The sequence below is a fragment of the Gigantopelta aegis genome, chromosome 8 (assembly GCF_016097555.1).
Source record: "Gigantopelta aegis isolate Gae_Host chromosome 8, Gae_host_genome, whole genome shotgun sequence".
NCBI lineage: Eukaryota > Metazoa > Mollusca > Gastropoda > Neomphalida > Peltospiridae > Gigantopelta > Gigantopelta aegis.
In genome coordinates, this window is record NC_054706.1 from 32,879,538 (window position 1) to 32,903,676 (window position 24,139).

The 24,139-nt window shown below is 33.6% G+C and overlaps 1 protein-coding gene across 2 annotated transcripts; it reads right to left on the minus strand.

Annotated features, from left to right (window-relative positions):
* Window positions 1–55: 55 nt before the first annotated feature.
* On the minus strand, window positions 56–16,898 carry LOC121378541 (ER lumen protein-retaining receptor 2). 2 transcript variants are annotated; one of them, XM_041506757.1, is made up of 5 exons: window positions 16,409–16,898; window positions 13,711–13,970; window positions 12,339–12,591; window positions 10,704–10,731; window positions 56–5,996 (listed from the first exon to the last, which is right to left on the minus strand). In XM_041506757.1, the coding sequence occupies exons 1-5, from the start codon at window positions 16,497–16,499 to the stop codon at window positions 5,945–5,947; spliced, it is 684 nt and encodes a 227-aa protein (XP_041362691.1). In that variant the 5' UTR covers window positions 16,500–16,898; the 3' UTR covers window positions 56–5,944. The 2 variants fall into 2 exon arrangements, with proteins under 2 accessions (XP_041362691.1, XP_041362693.1); XM_041506759.1 differs by lacking the exon at window positions 10,704–10,731 and having other exon boundaries at window positions 16,409–16,576.
* Window positions 16,899–24,139: the final 7,241 nt, after the last annotated feature.

Below are 24,139 nucleotides of genomic sequence, written 5' to 3' on the forward strand. Positions count from 1 at the left end.
ATGACCGTTTTTCTTTAAACCCTGGTTAATATCAGTGACAACAAAGAAGTAAAAGTCATATGAAAGTCTGCCTTTTTATTTCTATATACAGTTCAGATTCCATCTTGTGCTTTACAAAATGTACATATTCATGTACTGCTGGATAGGTCGGTGAACCTGAATTTTGGTAATGAAGCATGCTCCCTCTCTACAACTAGTAACTCATGCAAGAACATTAGGTAACTGGAAATAACTAGAAATTTCACCAAGAGACCAACTACATGGAGAGGCAAAAATCATATTTACATGCAAAAAGAACATTTGTTTACGTTCTCTAAATTCAACAACATCAAAGTATTATATATGGTTTAAAAGAATGAATTACTTCCATAACACTTCAGCACACGTATAATGAAAATCCATTATTTGTAGGAACTGTACATTGTTTATATACACATGTAACATGTCATTTTTATTTTAATATTTTGGTAAAATAAATTAGACAAACGAAACTAACAACCCTATGATGCTATGTTTTTAACATCTGAAAAGCAGCAAAAAAAAAAACAATAGAGAGACAAAGAAAACCATTTTTAAATTTAAGTTTTAAAAAAAATATTTACAATTATCTATAAAAGTAGATTGTAATGCTGATATGCATGTAATGTTTCACTTAAGATTGGTTTTTGCAAGAAATATGGACAGCATTTCCAAAGACTGAATTGCTGTCACTATTGCAATAGATATAAGCAAAACGTTGTCAATATACTATATAAATATATTTCATGCTCACTACCAAAGTTTCAGGCACACTTGTTATAAACATAAGAAATTTATCCTTTAGAATAAAAAGTGACGGTAAAAAATATTAACTTGCTTCTTAAAGCAAACTTTTTACCTGTTATTGTTCGACCTGAATCACTGCTGGTCTTTTATGAAAAACTGGTTTGGATCATAGATTTCCATCTCCCATACCGTTAATGATCTACTTAAAACCGTTATTTGTGGTATAACCCTTTTACAGATAAATGTGATGGAAATGATCAATACCTTTGTTAAGCTATCTAATTAATAAATAATCCCTGATCCATTATTCTGTACATTTTGTAAACAATAAGCACCAACCAGTCCATAGAAGTATCTGAATACTTGGTATCAAACAGATAATCCACACACCAGAAAAGGAAATAATATAAAACCAAGTCACCATCTCCTGTTTCGATTAATTTAAGCTACACTGTTTTAATGAGTTTTCATTGTGTAAATCATATATACAGAATCATGACATTTTAATTCTAATATTCAGTTTCCATCAAAAAAACTTTTGTTCTTGTTTTAAAAGCAAAATGCTTGGTAAATTTGCAAAATTCTAACCTCTACCAGGCACACCACACAATCTAGGGTAAAAGATGGCCATTGTAATAATTTATTAAAGGTAGCATTTACATGTACCATTTAATATTTGAAGTCCGTAAATGATTCACATCAAGGAGTCCTCTTTGCAGTCATCACCAAACCAAAATGTGTGCATGCCAAAACAACTTCCAAAACAAATTCACCGGTGCAGAGGGAAATAAATGTTAACAGATGTATTGGTATGGCAATCATAGAATCCCCTACATTGCTAAACATAAAAATTGATACGAGGTTTGTAATATTTATCTATGCATCTAATGTGGGGAAAAATAAAGAAAAGAAATTCAATGGTCGATTGTTACATATAAATAAGAATGAAGTGAAAATGTGCATGAAAACAATTGCATCAGAAACTCCCAGTCACGCCATGCATTCTTCAAGCAACAATTAAATTAAAATTAAGAAAAACTAGTACAGCATGTAAAATATCCTGGAATATTTTCAGAATCGTTTCCCATCAAAATATTTAAATAACAGCTTCATCATTAAAACACCAACATGTGAACTGAATAATTCAGGAACCAAACTTGTCAAATATCTCAAGAGTTCTAGTATGGTAAAAGTTTCGTTTTTTCAGATTCATTTCCTTTTACATAAATTGAGACATTTTCTCCAATTATCTATAAACGAACAATAAACATGTTAACTAGGACTGCCATTTAATATTTTGTTGGTACAAACAATAGTGTAGAATACAGGATCAAAAAAGTTGTTTGCTTTTCAAATCTTTTGTGTATATGATACACAAATACAACTGCCAGTTTCCACAATAAAATAAGTGGTCTCAAATCGGACAATTCATCTTGTTCAGCAATACACCTACATTTGTACGACAAGGTAATATATTTCAGAATCAATTCTATAGGTTCTGCTTTCCTAATTGCAATACTTATTAGTTAGCCATTCCTAGCTGGAATACATAACCAGTTAGCCAAAGTAATGATGGCCTCTTAGATGACAAAATTTGAGTTTAATATTCTGGTTTTAGAACAAAATAAACATTCACCCTGCTCAGTATTAAACTGATGAAAATACTCTGGGGTATTAAAAGTATTCACTAGCCTGGTTTTGGTGCTCAATGTTAAATGAATGCTTCTCAATTTCTAGCATTTGCTTCCAGATTAAAATGTCTGATGCAGAGATTGCTTCCCATTCCACAAAATGAATTACAAGTCTTGCTCAAGACATGAAAGAAAGCGTAAGCGATCTCAAGACTGAGAATAGAGTGCACCAATATGCTTGATCACGATGTCTAGAATGACAAGTACATTTGATCAGTGTTTATAAATGTTTACATTAAAAATGATTATTAATGCATCACTTCTGATAAGCAAGAATAAACCAATGACTTCCATTCAAACCAGTGCTTTAGTAACATTTAAAGTAAATTAAATTTCTATTAAATACAATTCAATAGTTGTAATAAAACTAAAAAGTAGCTATTCTAAAAAAAAAACATTTTTTGTAAAATGAAAAAGGTGGAACTAAAAAAAAATTATGGATGGGATTTCAAAAATGTGATTAATTTATTATTGCCAATGCTAATAATGCTACACACATATTTCTAAAAAGTTTTCTCCACCACCAGGTTTCTGAACAATACTTGTAGCTTATGTATACATAAAATGCAAATAAATGTTAAAACTGCAATGCTGGGTATATTTTAATTATCTAATAATTTTTAATAGATCCAAATTTTCTTTATGTTGCATACACATCTTCAATATCTTTTGTCTATTTTTGCTGAACTACATTACATAATAATAATATAATATTTTTTTTTTTACTTGGAGGAAGGAGACTTCCATTGTTTTTGTGTTACATAGGATTTTAAAAAACACATAGCAACCAACATGTACTAGTATGGTTTGTGAAGGTAGTTGATAATGTTTATCATTAAAATACACATGGGTTATTAAACCTAGTGTCTGTAGTTTGCATTCATAATAGAGGTGAAATAACTTTCTAAATGTCCACAAAACAGAGGAACCTGGGGGGGATCAGGAGATACCATCCCCACCTAAATGCATTCAAGTGCCTTTCTTTTCTTTTTTTGCCCTTTTCACGATTTGGTTCATATGCCCTTTTTTCCCCGTATTCACCCCAAAGTTATACTCCTTTTGACAATCAGAATACCTTACAATACCAGACCAGAGTAATGTCATGTATATCAGCTATGTCATCTACAAAAGATGCACACATGATTTATGAAAATGATGGTGACAAAGTATATTTTTAAAGACTGTTGCAATACATTATGTGAGCAATGCTGACCGATTTCAATCTGAAAATAAAGTCTCACATACTTTACATAAAAAATACTTTGAAAACATGTTTCATAATATCAACCAGTTTTATTGTGTGTATATGTACATGTAATCGTTGCAAAAAGGATTAAAATCCATCAGAACTAAGTTCACAATTTGCAATAAACAAGCTTGGAAAACAAACGGAGTTTTAAAGGGATTAAAACTCAACTGTTTTGTGTATCAACACAGGATCTACAGTTACCCAAGCCTTAAATAACGTACAACACATCCTACCAGCATTAACAAAGCAACATCCTAAAATGGCACGTCGTCAAACACATATGGTTCTATAGATAATGAAGCACAGACTACAGCTGCTGCCAGGCAACGATCTCGTTTTAACCTCGATCCCATGTTAACTTGTTGCTACCAAATGTGAACCAACTACATGCATTTCTTAAACAAAATGAAAATAGCCGCGTATTACAAATCAAACGTGTTATTACAGTCAAGTAACTAACATGCTTGTGGTTGCACCATTTCAAGATACTGTGACCTTCTTGACTAATACAGGTTCAGTATAAAATGTCAGCCATGCTTTCAATTCACATGAGCACTCATTTCAACAGAAATGTGTTTGGTTTCTGCACTTGACATAAAATGTATGATTGGGAAATAACAAATAATATTAATATCATTAACGAACGCTCAAGATCACCCATGTACTCAGTATGTAGGAAGGTTTTTTTTACAATAATAAAAAATAACGATTCATTTTTGCTATACCCAGCAGGGTTTTAAGCTGTCATTCTTCCAATCACAAAATATGAACTGAAATTCAACTGGGCGAATATGAAATAGTTCCAGTGCAAGCTCTGCAGCTAACAACACAGCTGCCCACATGCATACATGTAAATGAATCCACTGTAACCAATGTTGTTCAGAAACACCGACACAAAATATCTATTCCAGGTATGGTTTGTCAAATGCTTTGGTTTACATCCAAATTACATTAATTACTTTCACCGTAACAATCTTCTTGCCTTTAAATTTTATTCTGTCACCAAAACTCAACAAGCAATTTAATAGGACAGCACTAAATAAAATCTCTACAAGCATAAAAACGTAACCCATAAATGCCTTCTGAACTGTTCTTAAATTAAAGGTACTGGGCCCGTGCTTATAAAACTTTTAAGAGTCCAGACTCAAATCTTTAATGACGTCACACGCATATAGTTTGTACAGCGTTGCCTTGACATTCACGTCTTAGACTCTTATTAGTCTCGAGTCCAGACTCTAATAAGTTATATAAGCACCAGGCCACATGTTTTAGTCAAGTCTGTGTTGTACCCTTGTATACTTGTAAACAACATCCCAGTCCAATCACTAAATAATTACTATCTGCTATATAATACCAAAATAATACACTATTAGGCTAATGAGGCCAATTAATGACAACTTGTTTTCAGTTCAGTCAGTTCTATACCCTTGTTAGCTCGTAAACCATAACCCAGTCCTATCATTAGATTATAATGATAATCGCTACACCATACAGTTATGCTTGGCACACACTGGCTGATTAATGCCAACACAATGTTGTTGCCAACTCCCAGTCAGTATGTGTGTACTGGGCAGAGAAGTGACATCTTTCATCAGAACTTGCGTAACACCGACAAGAACACTGCATCAGCGGCTGTTTGTTGTTGCACATTTTCACACTTATGGCAACTCAATTGTCGAGTCGACATTAATCAGTTTGTATGTGCCCAGTATTAAATTCTGTAATACACTTCACATATTTATAACTTACAGATCATCAGCTATGCATTAGAAATGACCTGATGCCAGTCACACGAAAATGTGCCTATGTTTTGATCCCTGATAACAATGCGCCATATTCAATTAGCATTAATATAAAATTCACATGCACACTGAATAACGAGTTAAAGAGTAAAAACATCAATATAGAAACGCAAGCATCTTAACACATAATACAACTTAACTAAATATTTGAAAAATGTTATACTTAAAAAAAAAAAAAGTTTTTAAAAAAAGTTTTAAAAAAGTTTTAAAAAAAAACCCAAAAAAAAACAAGCACCCTTTCCCCCCAACACTGCCACAGACATGAAAAGTAGGAAGCAGATTCCTAGAGAAGTTTTCAAAGTGGTTCAATGTTGATCCGTTATGTTACAACACTGACACGTGTTGCAACGCACAGGCATCCAGTTCAACTGTTGACACATTCAGTTCAGTCTCAACACAACTATACTTCTCCCATTCGATAAATGTTACTTGACTCCTTATATAATGTCTATCTTTAGGCTGGTAGACTTAATTTCTTGCCCTTCAAAACTGAAAATAGAAAGATGAAATTCATTAAACAGATTATACATACAAATAAAAGGCAGCAATTCCAAACACCACTACCATTTCCAATTTGAGGAGGAGAAAAGGAAAAAAAACCACCAGTTGGTAAGCAAACAAAATTCTAGTTCTAGTTTCCATTTTCAAAAATAAAAAATGGCACAGGACATAATTGAACAAACATTTGCTGTAATTAAATAAGTCAATAAAATAAATTAAAACAACTGAATAAAAGTAATTTTTAAATATGGAAATGTACTGAAAATGCTCCAATACTACACCTGAAGGTGCATGTTAATCTAATAATGCAATCCTAAATATCTTCTTACATAAAATACTGGCTCCAAATTTACAAGCATTCCCTACTTCTGCAAATCTCAGATTTTGGCTGAGATGCATAAGATTATGAAATGGAATCTCAATACATCTAGATTATATAAGTTTTATTATATTAATAGAATACGTATGATAAAATTATATATATAAAATTCTGTTTTCATATACTGGCAAACAAAGTGCTAACAATATTATCTCATCTATTGCAGCATAAGAGTTATAGCAAAATGACATTTATTTTGAATGTGATTTCCGATATTCTGTGTATACAACATGTTTCTACCTCAACACCCATCTAATGGTGGGAAGATGGGAGTTTGAGAGGGTAAAGTGAATGAAAATACAAATTATTAGTTTGAAATAACTGTAGTTTAAATATGACACCTTCGACACAAGATGACATCCAAAAATACAAATAAATAATTGGCAAGCAAAGAAACACTGTCTGTATTAGAATGAAACTTTCAACCAGTTTACTTCCCATGCCATCATTTATAGTACATGTATTTAACATAATTCCATCAACACGTGGGACTGTTAGGTTTACAAACGATGTACAGTTCAAATGCTCATTATGCTGGTTGTTTTATTTACATGACATGCACAAACAGGGAAAACATTCAGCAATCCTGTTCATGGTAGGGTTTTGTTTATCTGACCAAACCTATTCCTGAGTCCGTGCAATTCAATCCAATGCTCACTACGGTATGTTGTTCTTAACATGACATGCACAAATTGGGAAAAGTTGAACACTAATAATAATTTACATGTAAGGTTTTGCTTATCTGCTCAAACCTATACCTTGTTTCATGCATACATTGGTCATTCCATATTATGTAATCTGATAAAAAAAAAAAATAGCACCATTTCAGTTTCCAAACTAAATATTCTAGTCCACTTAACAGTTCCAAAGTTTGAAAAATGGGATCACTATAACGTAACATAGCAATGTTTGTTTTAAAGGAAACAATACTATAATGATGGAGGTGGAAATCACAGATACTGCCATGTTGTCATACTATTTTGACTGGAAATTATGTGAAATATTTCTATGTATTCAACTATGAATACATCAGGGCTCAAAACTCATCAAGAAAAATTCTCATCTGGTGACTGGCAGTTTCAGACCCTGACACACAGCTCCTATGGCAATTCCCATGAATCCCAGCAGATAAGTATTTCATAAACTCTGACCCATGTGCTTATATACTCTTCAAAAGAAGAAACGCAAAACCACATTGTCGTAACATTTGGAGAATTGATTTAATTATTGATTGGTGAGTCCGATAATTACCAAATGTTGCAGGATTGTTCACAATTCACTCTAGTCCATTGTGAGTAAGTGATAGGACACACCACCAAAGTCAAGGTCATCTGGAATCAATACCGGGTGTGGCCTCCGCGTGTGTTGACAACTGCCTGGCACCGCCTGCCCATTGAAGCAACCAGAGTACGGATGACGTCCCGGGGGATGGTGGCCCACTCGGCCTGCAAGGCTGCTGCCAGCTCGGGCAGGGTCTGGGGCTGTGGTTGTCGCTGTCGGTCCAACTCGTCCCATAGATGCTCAATTGGGTTCAAATCCGGTGATATCGATGGCCAAGGAAGGACATTAATGTTGTTGTTCTGTAGGAAAGCCGTTGTGAGACGTGCTGTGTGAGGCCTGGCGTTGTCATGTTGGAACACTGCGTTGGCGTTGGCCATAACTGGAACGATGTGTGGCCGGAGGATCTGGTCAATGTAGCCCTGTGCATTCAGGTTGCCCTGCACGTGGACCAAGTCAGTTCTGCCAGTGTGTGAGATGGCTGCCCACACCATGACACTACCCCCGCCGAATCTGTCCACTTCCTGCACGCAGTTTGCCGCATAACGTTCACCACGACGCCTATACACGCGACATCTTCCATCATGACGTCGGAGCAGAAATCGGGACTCGTCACTGAACCACACCTGTCTCCATCGCAGTTGAGGCCATTGTCGATGAATCTGGCACCACTGCAGCCGGAGTCGACGGTGTTGTGGTGTTAAGATGACACCTCGAACTGGACGTCTGGCACGAATTCCTACCTCACGTAGGCGGTTCCGTACGGTCTGGTCGGATATCCTGCGCAAACATGGTATTGCTGCGGCTGTGGAGGTGGCAGTAGTCAATCGTTCCCGAATGGTGGCGTACCCGGATGTAGCGGTCCTGCCCGGGGGTAGTGACCCGTGGTCGACCGGATCTAGGGAGGTCACGTGTTGATCCATGTTGCTTGTAAGGGTCCCACAGTCTGGAGATGGTGCTTGGGGACACATGGAATGCCCTGGCAACGGCCGTTCTGGATTCGCCTGCGTCTAGTCGGCCGATGGCATTGTTTCTCTGCGGTTCACTGAGACGTGGCATGTCCTGGATTGTCAACTGTCGGCCAGATACAGAGGCCAGGCAAGCGAACACCCTGCACTTTTATACTGTCGGTGTTCATGTTGCACGTGCAGACAACGCACGTGCAGTGGTGACATGGTTTGCACGTGGCTGCGTTTTTGCGAATATTCACATTTTGGAACTTTATTGTACAGTAGCTGCGTTTTATCGAATGTAACCGTGGGAATGTGTTTGGGACATGCAATGACCTTATATTCACAAAGCATGAACCGGTAGGAAACATAAAATCGGAGTTATAACCCATTTGTACCCTTTTGCGTTTCTTTTTTTGAAGAGTATATGTACAAATACAGGAATATTAGATACTGTGAAGAGGGTGAATAGCAAAAGGCAGAAGGCAAATATTGTAGATCCTGAAATTACGCGTCTCTAAATTAATGCAAATGATGGTTGGCAGATTAAAATGTGACATGAAATTAATGCGAGTGGCCTCCTTTTTAAAATATTCCTTTCCATACAAAGCATTTTGGTTAAATCTGAGTTACAGGTGTCTTCAGTGAGATCAACTGACTAACCTGTGTAGTCCATTGTGTTTTTGGCGAGACCAGCTCGAAGCATAATTTTACAACATTCATTTAAATAATGTGTATAGTTACCTAAATCTGGATAAACATACATGTACTATCACAAAGTTATAATGAAAGAACAAGTCACCCGACAAAGTTGCAGCAAACTTGAACAGTAAAAACAAACGAATGGTCAACCTCAGGATTAGCGTGGTAAAACCCATTCAGGGTGGCCAAAGACCCTGCAATAATCACGTGGTTGGCATCTTGCTGGACTATTGGGCAATTAATGTGTCTCACCTATGATGAATTGTGCTCCAGTTTTATAAATGTATTCAAATTTTAATCTATCTGTTTTAATAGCGTGTGACAAATAGCTTACTGGATTATTCAACAATTAGTCTGTCTTATAAGTATTTTAGAATTTTAATGTTTGTTTTGTTTTAATAATGTGGGACACAGACAAAACATAGAAATAAATGTGTCATTATTAATGCAAATAACACAAACTCACATTTTCCACATTAATATTATGATTGTATTAATTTCAGGATTTACAGTATCTTCCAGGCCACAAATATATTAATAATAAATTTCAAGAAGGTGCTTTTCTTAACATAGAGCTCATTTAACACTGTACGAATTAGTTAAAATATAAATACTTAGCATCAGGTACAAAAAATTAATTGATATGTAATTCAGCACTATTCACTGTGATGTAAGATGACTGACAAAATCTTAAATTACATTGCAATTACCATTTAAAGATAATCTTCAGTTACTTCACATTTTTATTTTTTTAAATTGTTCACATTGAAACGTTTAATAAATAACTGGTAATACAGTAAAACCCTCTAAACTGGGCACCCACAGAAGCAAGTTAAAAAGTTAGTTTTAAAGGGTATGCAGATTAGATGGGTTAGATGGATACTGATATTTAAAAAAGGACCATGAAAAATGTTCTGTCTTGGGGGAATTCTGGTTTACTGAGCATCTGTATTTATCTGTCTACCATTTGCATTTGATTGACAGTTTAATTAATTTGAATATAGTACATGTATATTAACTGTACAAAATGTAATTTTATTGTGTATTACAAAGTTCTTCCTAAAATATTAGCCATTTTTTTTATTTCTGCTACAAAAATTAATTTCAATATTAAATTTTTGAATGAAATAAAGTATTTTTTGACAATAGTTACGATTTTTTATGGGGTTTAAATATACCTTTTTATTTTTCAAATAGACGTGTTAGTTCAACAAGACAGATCATTAATGTTACACAAACAAAAGCTAACAGTTTTCCAAAGCAAAATTAAACGAAATATATCGCCTCTATTACCAGTTATATTCATCTAAACTAAGTGCTCATGCAGCCGAAAAGCCATTACCCAACAGGTTGAGAAAATAATATATCTGCATAATATATGCATACCTCATATCCTTTATAGCTTTGTACTGGCCTGAAAAGGTTATTTTATTCACGTTTAAAATCAAAAAATGTGTACAACTGTCTGAGTATTTTATAAAATAATTATAATATTTACATACAAATGTAAAAAATCTGAACTGAAATCACCATGAAAGTCAGGTGCAGATTCAGGGGTTAGGTTAAAGGCAGGGTGTACCAGACATGGTAAGAAGTGTTTGAAAAGGCTTTTATTTGTTAAAATATTTATCATCAATGGGGGGGGGGGGGGGGGGAAGAGAAGAAAAAGTTAAGTGCCCCGTGATTCTTTACATGATAAAGCTATACACAAAATTTCATCTTAATATCTTGAGACATTTCGAAAGTCCAGAAAGCTATATATGGGACAGATGAAGACAAAACCTATAGTTCCCAACAGTTGGACTTTAAAAACAAATTTTATTTTATTTTTTAATCACAATTTAGTTTCTTTAATATTTTGTTAGTCTGAAATTAATAGTACCATCAAACTTTGAATTTTTACAGTCTCGACAATTATTAGTTCCTCAAAGTTCACATTATTTTGCAGGGCTAGCTCTGCCACTCGCCAATTGCGAATTTTGACAACAATTGGCAAATTTTTTTTATTTTGGCAAAAAAATATAGTTTTATAATTTATATTTTTGTGGAAAATAGCTAGGGCAGTGACCCCAGTATTCGACCAGTACCTAGTATTCAACCAGTGCATTTAATTAATTATCATACTCGTTTAAACTGAATAGTATATAGATTTCTGCAACGTATTTTGAACAAACGCGACAGGGTGAACATTCTTTCTTCCGGAAACGCAATAGCACTAGCAGACGATAACCATGTGAATGAATGTAAGTATATATTCATCGGCTATAGTGATAATATAAACGTCGGCCATTTTTATAGCATGCTATTACACCATCCAACATCCCGTGAACATTTGCAATACTTTTAATCCATTGAAATCTTTGAAATTGTCTTTAATGTTTTTATTTATAATCAAATGGAGCTGGCAATGCAATGTGACCTCAGTCATTATAATTTCGATCACATGACCACGTGATCAAATAATGACATATGATAGAGAGGGTTGTCCTAGTATTCGACCAATAGAAAAGCTTGAGGATACATTCCCAAAATATTTACAAAGAAAAACAAATATTAATAAATGCCAATAAAATGAACATGTTACAATCCTTTTTTTCTTAAGTGGTCGAATACTGAGGTCGCTGCACTATAGGTTTTGCATTTTTTTTTAAAGATAATTTGGAGAAATTTTCTGATCACCCAGAGCTAGCCCTGTTTTGCTATAAATTTTTTATTATCCTTTATATTCTATCATAATAATCAAAAGTTTGTTTTGTTTAACACCACCACTAAAGCACACTGATTTATTAATCCCTGGCTATTGGATGTCAAACATTTGGTAATGCTTAAGGATGTGGAGTGAGAGAACACTCTCCTTTCATGACCAGTACTGAATTAATTACTAGTATTACACAGCACCCTACCACCATTTTTAATGATAAGTATTGGAGCACTTCCAGACAGTACAAAAACAAAAAAATTAAAAAGATTGACAAGACAAAACTGAATTGTATAAATCTTCCTACACCAAAGATGATTTACCTTTAGTGATGTACAGATAGAAGAAATCACAATACAATATAGTCTGTACACATCCTGCAACAACCGCTATCAAGTCAAAGAATCCCTCGAAGTAATACCGGTAGACCCAGTTAAGAAGGTAGAGAGCCCGGTAGGAGCCCAAGGCAAACAGGTAATGACTCGTGATGGTTTCCGCCTCCCCGGTCTTGCTAACCATGAACAGCTGTGGCAGGATGGCTACAGACTCCAAGTAGATGGAGAACGTCCACAAGATCTGGAACAAAACAACAAGTTATCAGGTCATGATTGAAGTGTTATAATGCCAGGGCTCACACTGAAATTGTTTTTGGTCTAGCCAATTTTGAGATATATGTAGAGTATTTTTCTTCTTGAAAATTATTAAAATGTGGTTAATTTAAGAAATATTTTATTAGCCAAAGACTAAATTTTGAAGTAATTTTTCATAAAAATTAGCAACTAACAAATCTGGCAATAGATACGGTGAGCCCTGGTAAATTAATAAAGACAAATTGAATCAGGCTACACGTTTCCATACAAAATTCATCTAATTGTAACAGCATCTTTTGTCCATATTAAATCTTGTTAAGACCAAACAAATGTTTTATCAAGTGACTCCTACAACTTGTTGACCTTAACCTTCTGACTACTGCAGGCGAGATATCTCGCCCGAAGTCACGTCAGTCGATATACTGTACACTGTATACAGTGCATTCCCCAATTCATATTTCCCGCCGTTTTGCACACGACACTCACCGGAAACGGAAATATAATTAAAGAAAAAAGATTTTTTTTCAAAATGGTGGTTTTTGTTTTGATTTTTTCAAGTGAAAATACCTTGAAATTTTGAGTTCAAAAAATGGTTTTCGGCAAGTATTTTCGCTTGACAACAATAGCGGCACGTCGCGGTAATTTTCAGGGATCGATAGCTGATTTTAACAGCTGATTTGATAATAAATTTGATCGTTTTATCGACAACGAAAATTACCAAATATTGCAATATGAATCATAGTTCGGGTTTAAAAAAAAATTCTGGTCAGAAAACCACTGTTATCGGGAATAATGGACATAAATACTGGACAGCTGGCCACAAATGCCTGTAAGTAAATGCAACTTTTTCGATTTTTTGGCTAATTTTAATCACCATTAGCCGATATAAAATAATAAAAATTACAACAAAAAAAAACAAGAAAATAATACTTACCGATTCATATATGAACTTTATTTCATGTATTTATGAAACATTTAAGTGAATATATGTGAGTAAAAATTATAAACTTGTACCCACTCAACGTGGTTTTTGTTAAAAATGAATCCAGTAGTCTAAAGGTTAAGATGTGCGTATACGGATGACATCTGTAAGCAATATACCTACCTCAACCGGTGTAAAATCATGATTGACCAAAAATGCCAAACCACCGACGGGTACAATAAGAAATTCCATTCTGAACGAGTCATGGTTACTGTCGTACGTGGCCTTGAACTTGAAGAACATGAGATAGACTGTGAAGATGGACGATGTGATGAAGAAGACCTTCATCGCCGTGTTGTATATTGAGATGAACGAGGTGAACAGGTCAAGGTAGCGGGAACAGAAAACCAATGCAAACATAATCTGACTTTTGCCAGAAATGCCTAAAAGCAAAAAATAAGTACATTTAATGGTAAGCATATGACTACAATTTGTGAAATAGTAGTCCAATATCATTAATCATAATTTGATCCTGCGCTAAACATGTAGATAAGTCTTAAAATACAGGGGCCTATTTCACAAAATATCACAAGTTTACGTCTGCAATCAGCAGTTATACTAGGCATACATTTACACGTGTTTGGCATCTATTTCACAAAGAAACTTACATCATTACGGAAGATGGAGCATTTTAAGGACAAAAGAAAATGATATACCTGTACTTTTAACTATATTTGCTGTACTATAATAGTAATAAAAATTGTGGTTTGGTTGTAGATGTACGTTTACGTGCAAAACTAGGCTTACGATGCTTTGTGAAATTGGGCCCAGACCTGTACAATGCCATTGGCCTATATTAACTTAGCTTCAACTTGTCAACAAGCATCACTTTTGTGAAATGAGTGCAAGGACTTCTTTCCTTTGACACTGTCATCTAAGCCAAAGTTGGGTTTTTCTTACACTTAGATTCAAGTGTTCGCTGGGATTCCAACTCAATGATATCGGCTTGCCCCCCCCACTAGCCAGTCACATCAAACAAACTGAATCAATTGAATTGGGTCTTTTAGCAGATTTGTGGGTAGGTGTCTGCATATTTTGACATAATGAATCGAATGGCGACGAAACACAAATAATGTTGATATTATTATGTAGAAACTGACACCGCTAACAACCTAAACAAATAAATTAATCTACATCCAGCTCTCAGTATTTAATGTCACACGATTGGTTTCATTATAATATGGAATAAAAACTAAAAAATATTTATTAAACCTAAAACTTGACTAAACGTCCAGTGCAAAATAGTTTCAATGTCTTCTTTTTTTTGTTGAGAGATACGATATGACTGTTCATGCAAGTTCCAGAGGCCTGAGGTGTTGATTTTGTTTGTTTTTGAACTAATTTTAATGTAATTTTCTCACCAAAACATGCCCCCCATTTGGACTTATTCGAAACTGGAGTATCCATCAATAGAACATGGGAGTTTAAAAAATTAATAAATATACTGTCATAGGTGCATTAGCAATTATCGGTGGTAAACTCAACCCGCGCACATATTTCAGGAATTTCAGTCAAATACAGCATTTCAAATTTACCACGTTGAGCATTTTCGACTGTTGTATATTTTCGTTCTTTCGAAACTATTTTTTTTTTTTTGCATTCAATAATTTTTCACCATGAAATTCAAGCACTTTTACAAGATAACTTAAATGAAGGTACAGTAGTTTTATTTTGATGCAATGATGATCAGCACGATACTACTTCTTACACACTGTGCAGCAAAGTTGTGATCGCACCTTTCATTATTTTCCCGTATCCTACTATATTTTACAGCACCCATCTCCGCTATTTCAAAATGAACACTTTTTTCACACACTAAGAAATAAAAATACCAGTCTGTACACTGAACATCAAAGGTAACAAGCCTCGATGTGAACGGAAATGCAACTTAAGAAAAACTACTCAGTAGCTTATGACAATTACTGCAACATAATTTAACAGCCTCTATTTGTGTCCCATACCAGTATCAATTTGTATGTTTGATACAAGTGTTATATTTTATTTGAACAATGAAAATATTCTATTTTTATAGTCTTGGCAATCTCCGACTAAAACCCCCACTTATTAGGCACCAAATTTGTCACCTGATCAGAACGGTCATTCTGCCGTGTGTCCACAGACTCTCGTCCGACAAAAACTTCAGTTACTGTTACGTAAGTAACATAAAATTTTGCAGATTTAATTGGTCGTAACTAATGATTTTGTGTCCTAGGCCCAAACTGTCATGTGGAAAAAAACCAGGCCTAAGAAAACGATCACAATCTGAAAAATTTAAAACTTAAGACAATTCGCTGCAAACAACACTTGTAACTAATATCCAGGTTTAGGGGTTCTTGCGTGATGATATAATAGTTAGTAGTGGTATTGAGTAAGTATTGAGTAAGTATTAAGTATTGGGTATGTATTGGGTACTAAATCGTTGCACCCATAGTTTGCATACTTAGCAAAATGTTTGCTGGCTGAACTTGGGGCTGGTGTCACAGGTGAATCACATACCTTGAAACATTTGTGTGGTTGGCATTGGGGGAAATGGGCGTTTGTTTTGAAAAGGTTTCAATATTTAAACTAATTTAAACTTAAAAATTACCCTCTAACAATACTATTTGTGTAGCAGTGAATTTCCATAGCAATATTTCATTCTCGAATGTGCAGTCTTCAATGCAATACCTGGTTTTATAAAAAAAAAAAATCAGTTAGGCCTCCTACAAAATTTGTCTTAGAAACGAATATTTTACGGCGACGTGTCAGATTGCTATCGATTCAATTTACAAAAACTTTGATAACTTTGTTAATTCACCTTGCTGCATTTACAAACATTTACCTGCACAAGATCGAGTCTTCCACATTTTAGCCATCAATATTAAGATGGCTAAAAGATGGGACATATCACCAACAAGCCTAAAAACGTTCATCTTGGTACGTTGGTACGTCTGCTAGCTCGTTACACGTTCTCCGGTATGGCTGCTGCGGACGTGGCTCGAAATGCATTATGGGACAAGGAAGTAATCAAGGGAAAGCACCCTAAAGTAGGCTAAAGATCATATATACAAGTGCCAAAGATACAGAAGCTCACAATATTCCAGTACCAAATATTAACTTGAAAGACGGAGCGCTGTCTGTCTTCTTTAATCTCTGTTTATATTTTAAAACTAATTAATATATAAATCTGTTGTTACAATTGTGTAACAAACGCTTTTGGGGATTTGTTTGTTTTTGGATTTTTTTTTTTTTTTTTTTTTTTTTTTTTTATTATTATTTTTTTAATTATTTATTTATTTTAGTAATTTTATGTTATTTATTTATTTATTTAATTTTAATATTGTTTTATTTATTTTTTGCGGGGGGGGGGGGGGGGGTAGGCCTGGCTGGTAGATGACTAGCCCGAGTACTCTTGACTGTAAGAGAGCTAGACGAACATTTGGACATAAATACGCTCCAAATGTCCATCTAGCTCTCTTACAGTCCGAATACTCGGGCTAGTAGATGACTAAAACCACTTTTGCAACGTATTAATGATATATCAAACATATATAACAAGTATATTCTGAGAGTACTTCCAAAGCAATATTATAAGCCTAGGTCCCCAATTGTGCCCAGCAAATTTTTATATCTCCTAAATTCAAAGGCTATAACTTTAAAATTGGAAAATTGCCATGAAAGTTAAAATTTTTAAACTTACTATGTTGTGTTATAAAGCTATATACAAAATTTTCATATCTCCGAAATTCATGGGCCATAATTCTGTGAAAAATACCATACAAGAAAAACTTGATCTGTAACAGAACATGATAAAGGTATACCCAAAATTTCAGCTCAATATCTTGAGGCCTTTGCAACAAAAAGCTCAGAAAACAAATGTTCTAATCTTAAATTCAAGAGCCATAACTCTGTCAAAAATGGGTAAATCGCCATGAATGTCAAATTTGTTCTGTAAGTTACAGTATATGTTAAAGTTATATGCAAATTTTCAGCTCAATATCTCAGGGCATTGTGAAAAACAATAATCTAGAAAACTATGTGCGACACAAACGGACAGAGAGACAAACAGGACGCTGAGGTCGGATATGAAACCCTAATAAGCTTGCAAATTCAGTAGGTACAGTTTACCAGTGATTTAAAATATTTATTATGATGTAAGCTAGAGTGGGCCTTTAAATAATGCAAACAAAAAAGGGAACACAACTCTAAATAAACATATTTGATAATTTGTAATTTTAGTATATAGTTTTCAATATATATTACATTTAAACTATGCATTTTAAACATGAAACATTAAATACACCATTTTAGTAAGAGCATATATCAATTAATTAAAATTGTTTATCATTATAATTAATGGAAAATTTATTTAGATCTAAATGCAATGGTGAAGAGTTCAAACAAGGGACATAACCAATATTGCATCTTTTGTCAGTAAATTTTATAATTATTTTTAAAAACCTGTTTTTTACTAAAATAAATTATTGAAAACATATGAAGAAACATATACTACCACATATCTGAACCACAAACAAATGTTTTATTGCTGCCATTAAAATTTACTTCAAATGTTTATTATTAGAAATGTATTACGTTGCTCACAAACACAGATTTCTCACAATGTGTTATAATTCATTTCCATATTTGAGATGAACATAGCACAGTGGTAAAGTGTCGCTCGATGTGCAGTCAGTCTAGGATCAATCCCCATCAGTGGGCCCAATGGGCTATTTCTCGTTCTAGTCATGACTGGTATACATCAACAGCCATGGTATGTCCTGTCCTGTCTGTGGGATGGTGCATATAAAAGATCCCTTGCTACTAATGGGAAAATGTAGCAGGTTAACTCTCTGACTACATGCAAAAAATATCAAATGTTTGATGACCAATAGCGGCATATAGCCAATGATTAATAAATCAATGTGCTCTGGTGGTGTCGTTAATCAAAGCAAACTTTTAATAAGCTGCAACATCCACACATGTAATGAGACATAAATCGTCCAGAACTTTTATCATTTACAAACACTGGATGTCCACAATGCTGCCTGTCAGTGTTTGTATTACTATAGTAGTTGGTTCTAACCACATCAATATACACTTTGTGTTTTTCTCAGCTTAGTTTAGCTTTGTTTGTAATATAAATATTAATATTTGATTTGAAAAACGTGAGCATATATATCAAATAAAAAGTAAATACAAAAGATATCCCCACGGATATACAAGAATGGTACTGCGAAGTGCATATTTAGTAAACTAGCACACAACACATTTCATTTATGGTAAAGACATTTTCATTGTAAACTGTAGTAGTCATGAATGGATACTTAGTTTACATAATTACCATTTCAGACACAGACTTATAGGGAAGAATTAAATTGGATCGTGTGAAAATAACATCAGGGTCAAAATAAAGAAAAAACTATATTAGATTTAAACTTGAGACAACTTGATAATTACATACATAAACATGTTTTTACAATGTACTTCAACAAATACAACTGCAAGTTGTGGCAAACATCTTCCGAACAGAAATGAGTCTTGTTATGCTCTTAACCAGGGTTTTAGCAGGACTCCACCAAAACCTATTAGCCATTTGTCAAATTTTGCCAAAACATCTGTAGCCAAATTGATGTTTTAGTTAGCCAAACAAAATGTAAAAATGTAACAAAATTAACTCGTGGCATTTATTTTATTTTCAAATCATCTTTTTGGCAATTTAATACTAAAATATATTTGTAAAATTAAGCATTCACATTTGACAGTTTGGTTAAAGACAGCTTAACTTAACCATATTTCATGCCAAGGCCAATGAAAAAACAACAACACATGTATTCCTTGAACAAAACATATTTTATTATTTTACAGGAGAATAGAATGTGGTAGTTTATATTAAATTTAACAAACATGTATTTGTCAGTAGAACAAGTAGTAGTGATAAGTGGTATACAAAAAAAGAACCCAATTTGGCCAGAGAAATGATGAAATATTTCCTACTGCCCTAGTAGAAAATTGTATAAATGTATTTTCAACTGTGAGTTCTGTTGTTATAAAACTAAACAAATTGTTTATAAAAGGTTCTTATAATTCTAAAGATTTATACAAAGAAGTATGTACACACTTTGCAAATACATGTATTTAACAAATATTTTTGATACAAATAAATATTAACTTTAACACATTTAAATTATAAAGTCATGATATAGATCAGGTAATATAGATATCAAAAATGTAACATATCAGAATACCTGTAGTATACAATGTACTCATTTCATCTAATATATTCTTATACCAAGTAATTAAATTCAAGCAACTATTTTAAAATGTTTCAAACAACAATAACGTTATTCAAGAATGCACCATCAGATTGTAGTACGTATAAAGTAGATGTATATGCAGATGAATTTAAATTAAAATACAATGTGGCGATTTACATTAAATAAGCTCAATAATTTTTCTTTTTGTTTCTTCTTTTTTTCATTTTTTTTTCATTAATCATACTTCTAAATATTACAACCATAACCAGCTGTCTTGGGTCTCGGAAGCTTGACATATTATGGTTTATTTGACTTTCTTTAAATTATGGAATTAAAGTACATCATGGCAGTACTGTAAAATTACTAAGTACAATCATCTTGCCATTAGACCAGTGTTTGACAAATGTTTGAGAAAGTCACTAGTGGCTAGTGTCCTGTGTATTATAGTAATACAGGTGAATATTTTCACTAGCCCAGACCAAATATTCGCTAGCCAGGACCACGGGCTAGTGGATTTTCGAACCCTGTCTTGAAGGGCACGTACTGTTAAAAGACGTGAAATGTATTGTGTGAACATTTTTCGAAAAATACAATAGATCACAGTTAATATCCCATAAAGATTTTTAAAACAGTTTTTTTTTTTGGGGGGGGGGGGGGGGGGGGGGGGTTAATGCAAACCTGTACATTGGTATCAAGAATTGGGGGGGGGGGGGGGGGGGGGGATAATGTATACATGCTCAGTAATTTGTTGTACTCATAACCCAAATAAACAGTAAATAAAATATTGCTGATAAAACTACATCAGCCCTCGAAATAAGCTGTAGACATTATAATCAATTAGTATTTCTGTGGTATTTCTCAGTCGTAACCAATTAGGTTACTACTGTAGTTCAAAATTTTAACTAGACGCAAATAGGTTGACTATCAGAATAGATCTTATTAAATGCTGGACAAAAGGATCAGTAAATTTCAGTCAGTTTGGGTATTTAGTAGAATGGTTTGCACAATAAGGAATGTGATTAACATGATTAGAACCATGTGGTTTTGTTTGGGAATTAATTGTTATGGTATGCCTGAGAAAATCATGAACATCGTTCACTGCAAACAAAAACCTCACTACCTATCATTTGCAACTTATTTCAAGAGCTGTACACAACTTCTAATAACAGAAAATTAATTGTGCAAAACTGGGTTTTATTTGAAGAATACCTGTGTATGATAGTCTGGCATTATTGGCCTTTAAAAGTAATTTTTTCCTCTTTCAAAAATATTATCACAGGTAATAAACAATAGTATGCAATGTTTTTAACAAATCCAATGTGCTGTCCCCAGAATTATTTGTTCAGTACTTGTGATGAATTAATTAACATGCAAAAATTCAAAATTGTCAAGTGCAATCTCGATGGGCAACATTTCAGCACAGAGACATCATAACGCAAAGTGTTTACAAGCAACTTTGATGACGTCAAATTTTGTATAGTATTCCACAAATGGAAATACACACAATCAATCATGCATAGAATTGCATTAATAACAAGCAGACCTAATATTCTGGTGTTAACTTTCATATTTTCCATTACCGTATAAACTATTTTATGGAGTGGGTTTTGTTCGTGTCTGTGAGAGAGAGAGAGAGAGAGAGAGAGAGAGAGAGAGAGAGAGAGAGTGTGTGTGTGTGTGTGTGTGTGCAATTACTTAACTTAATTATTAAACATTATTAATAAGTATACAGGAGTTGGTATTATTTTGCTTTTTTAACAGATATGAACAAGGAAATAAAAAAAATATATAACAAGAAATAAAAAAAATAATCAGATCACAACAGACTAACGAAAGAACTAATAAAACATGCAATATGTTATAATGTGTATCAAAAATACTCTCTTTTTTAACATAGGAATAAAGATCAAAGAAAGTAATATCCCAAATGAGAATGTGGCATGTAGAATTAACGAGACACAAAACAACATTCCTAATCAGGAAAAAATAAAAGGCAACAAAAAACAATGAATGCTTGATAAACATCACATTTCTATCCTTTTTTCACAAAATGCAATGATAGTGAAAAAAAAATTAATCATGGATTATGATGCCATGTTATAAGATTTTCATGTTAAAGGGTAAACTTGCAAACTGACAATCAACATATTACACTTAGCCTTACTGATATAGTAAGGTAGTCTGATAACCAATGTTCAAAAAGTAATATATTCACTAAGTCACTATCAAATAAGTTGGTTTTGTAAGGACCTGATGTTCTGAATGAACAAGAATCGGTACAAATTTTTACATAATGTTAGCCTCAGACTATCAACTGCCAGCAGAAAGTTGGCCGACTTTCTACTGTCACGACTTTTTATGACTGTCCAGTTGCTAGTCGGAGCACTCTTTCCACTTGATTCTTGTCACATAACCCATTATTTGTTAATCTGAGTGTATCCATAGTAAGTCGGGGGTTGGGAAAATTACAACACATTCGTTAAGTTGGCCAACTTCATCATAACAGTTGACTGTCTGAACCTAGCATATAGACTGACAAATTGACATGAATGGATGATACATATAGAGGCCATGAGATGCACTCACCTGAGAAAGAAGGAAAACTGATACAAACCATCTATAGACCAAACCCCCCGAAAGGACCAAAAGTTAACATAGAATAGAATAGATGTTTTTAACGACACCTCAGCATGAAAAAAACATTGGCTATTGGGTGTCAAACTATGGTAAATGCAAAAAAAAAAAAAAAGTTTACAAAAATTAAACATAAAAACTAATTCAACTAGGGTAATAAATATTATTTTCTCATATTAATTTTTAATATATTATTATGAAACATATACACTTTGTTATACACTTTGTACCACATGTTTTATTCAAGGAGCCAGCAGCCCACATATCTAATGATATTTCGTTCAGTGGTCATACTGATTGCTATGTACAGTGTTACTAAATGGCAAACAAGAGAGGTAACTCTATTCTATTAGCGACATGTCGGTCTATTTCATACTAATGAATGTTTGAAGATGTAACCTAACATCAAACCACATAGTGGTATCTAGCAATGGATAATAATTACATAATTATAAAATAAACTACAACATCGATGTTTTCAAAGCATGACGTCCAGTATAACAACATTTTTCCCGTAAGAAAATATTTTTCTATCGTATATTACAAATTCAGCTGTTTGATGCCTTACACATAATGATACAAAACAAAAACTGACTAGCTAGTAATAAATAACATGTATCTGTTGTAGTTAACCTGCATGCAAGATGATTATGTGCATGATTACGATTTCACAAATAGTTTTTTTACAAAACGCTACCAACAGCATAGGAATATTATTTGATTGTTTTGCATTCAATAACATGATTCATCAAGTTATCTTGAAATATGTTTTGAAAATAAACTTATTCAGCTTCATCCAAACCGAATTAAGAAAACGAGAATACTACATGAGTGGCCGTTGGATACCATTTATCTTACAAGTTTTAAAACGTATCTAACGAACGAAAGCGAAAGTTGTAAGATAACTGGTATTTAATGGAGGCAAATGTTGTATTCTATTTTTTACTTATCCTCAAAAATAGGCTTAAAATAAATTTATACGTCTTTTCCAACTAAAACTTATTTAAGGCCCTAGTGCTTGTAGTTACATGTGTAAATAAATTACTTATATCATGCCTAAGAGACAAATTAATTATTAATTATTAGTATGGGTATACAGTCAATAATCAAACAATGATAGGTGTGAAGCAAACTTCATAAAATGAAGTTATTGAGAATTTTTCTGGGTTGAAACATATCCTAAAGTGGATAAGAAAACACTATTTTTCAATCTAATAAAAATATATTTTACAACATTTCTGTGAGGATTATTCAGATTCAACCTCTGCAATTAACAAAATGTGTACGGCAAAAACCATGCCATGGAAAAAAAAATTGGACATAGACAATCAATTAATAGCTAAAAGGAAACCTTGCTGTGGAGAATTAACAACTCATGGGCATTGCTGACTGCCAGATAAACTGCAGGGATTGTTATTAGTACTTCATTAATGACAGTAAAAATATAAATTGTTCTTAATAGCTCATCTTCAGTTATATAGAAATATTCAGACTTAATCACTTTGTTGCAGTTCATTTGTTGCAGAACCACACAAAAAAACACATAAAATCTACAACCACTGGTATTTTTAGTTGCATTTACTTTCACTTATTATCCATATGGTTTAACATAACCGAGTTAATAATAATCATACGAAACACACGTGTAATAACAAGTGTGATGTCGTAATTTTGGGAAGCGACGT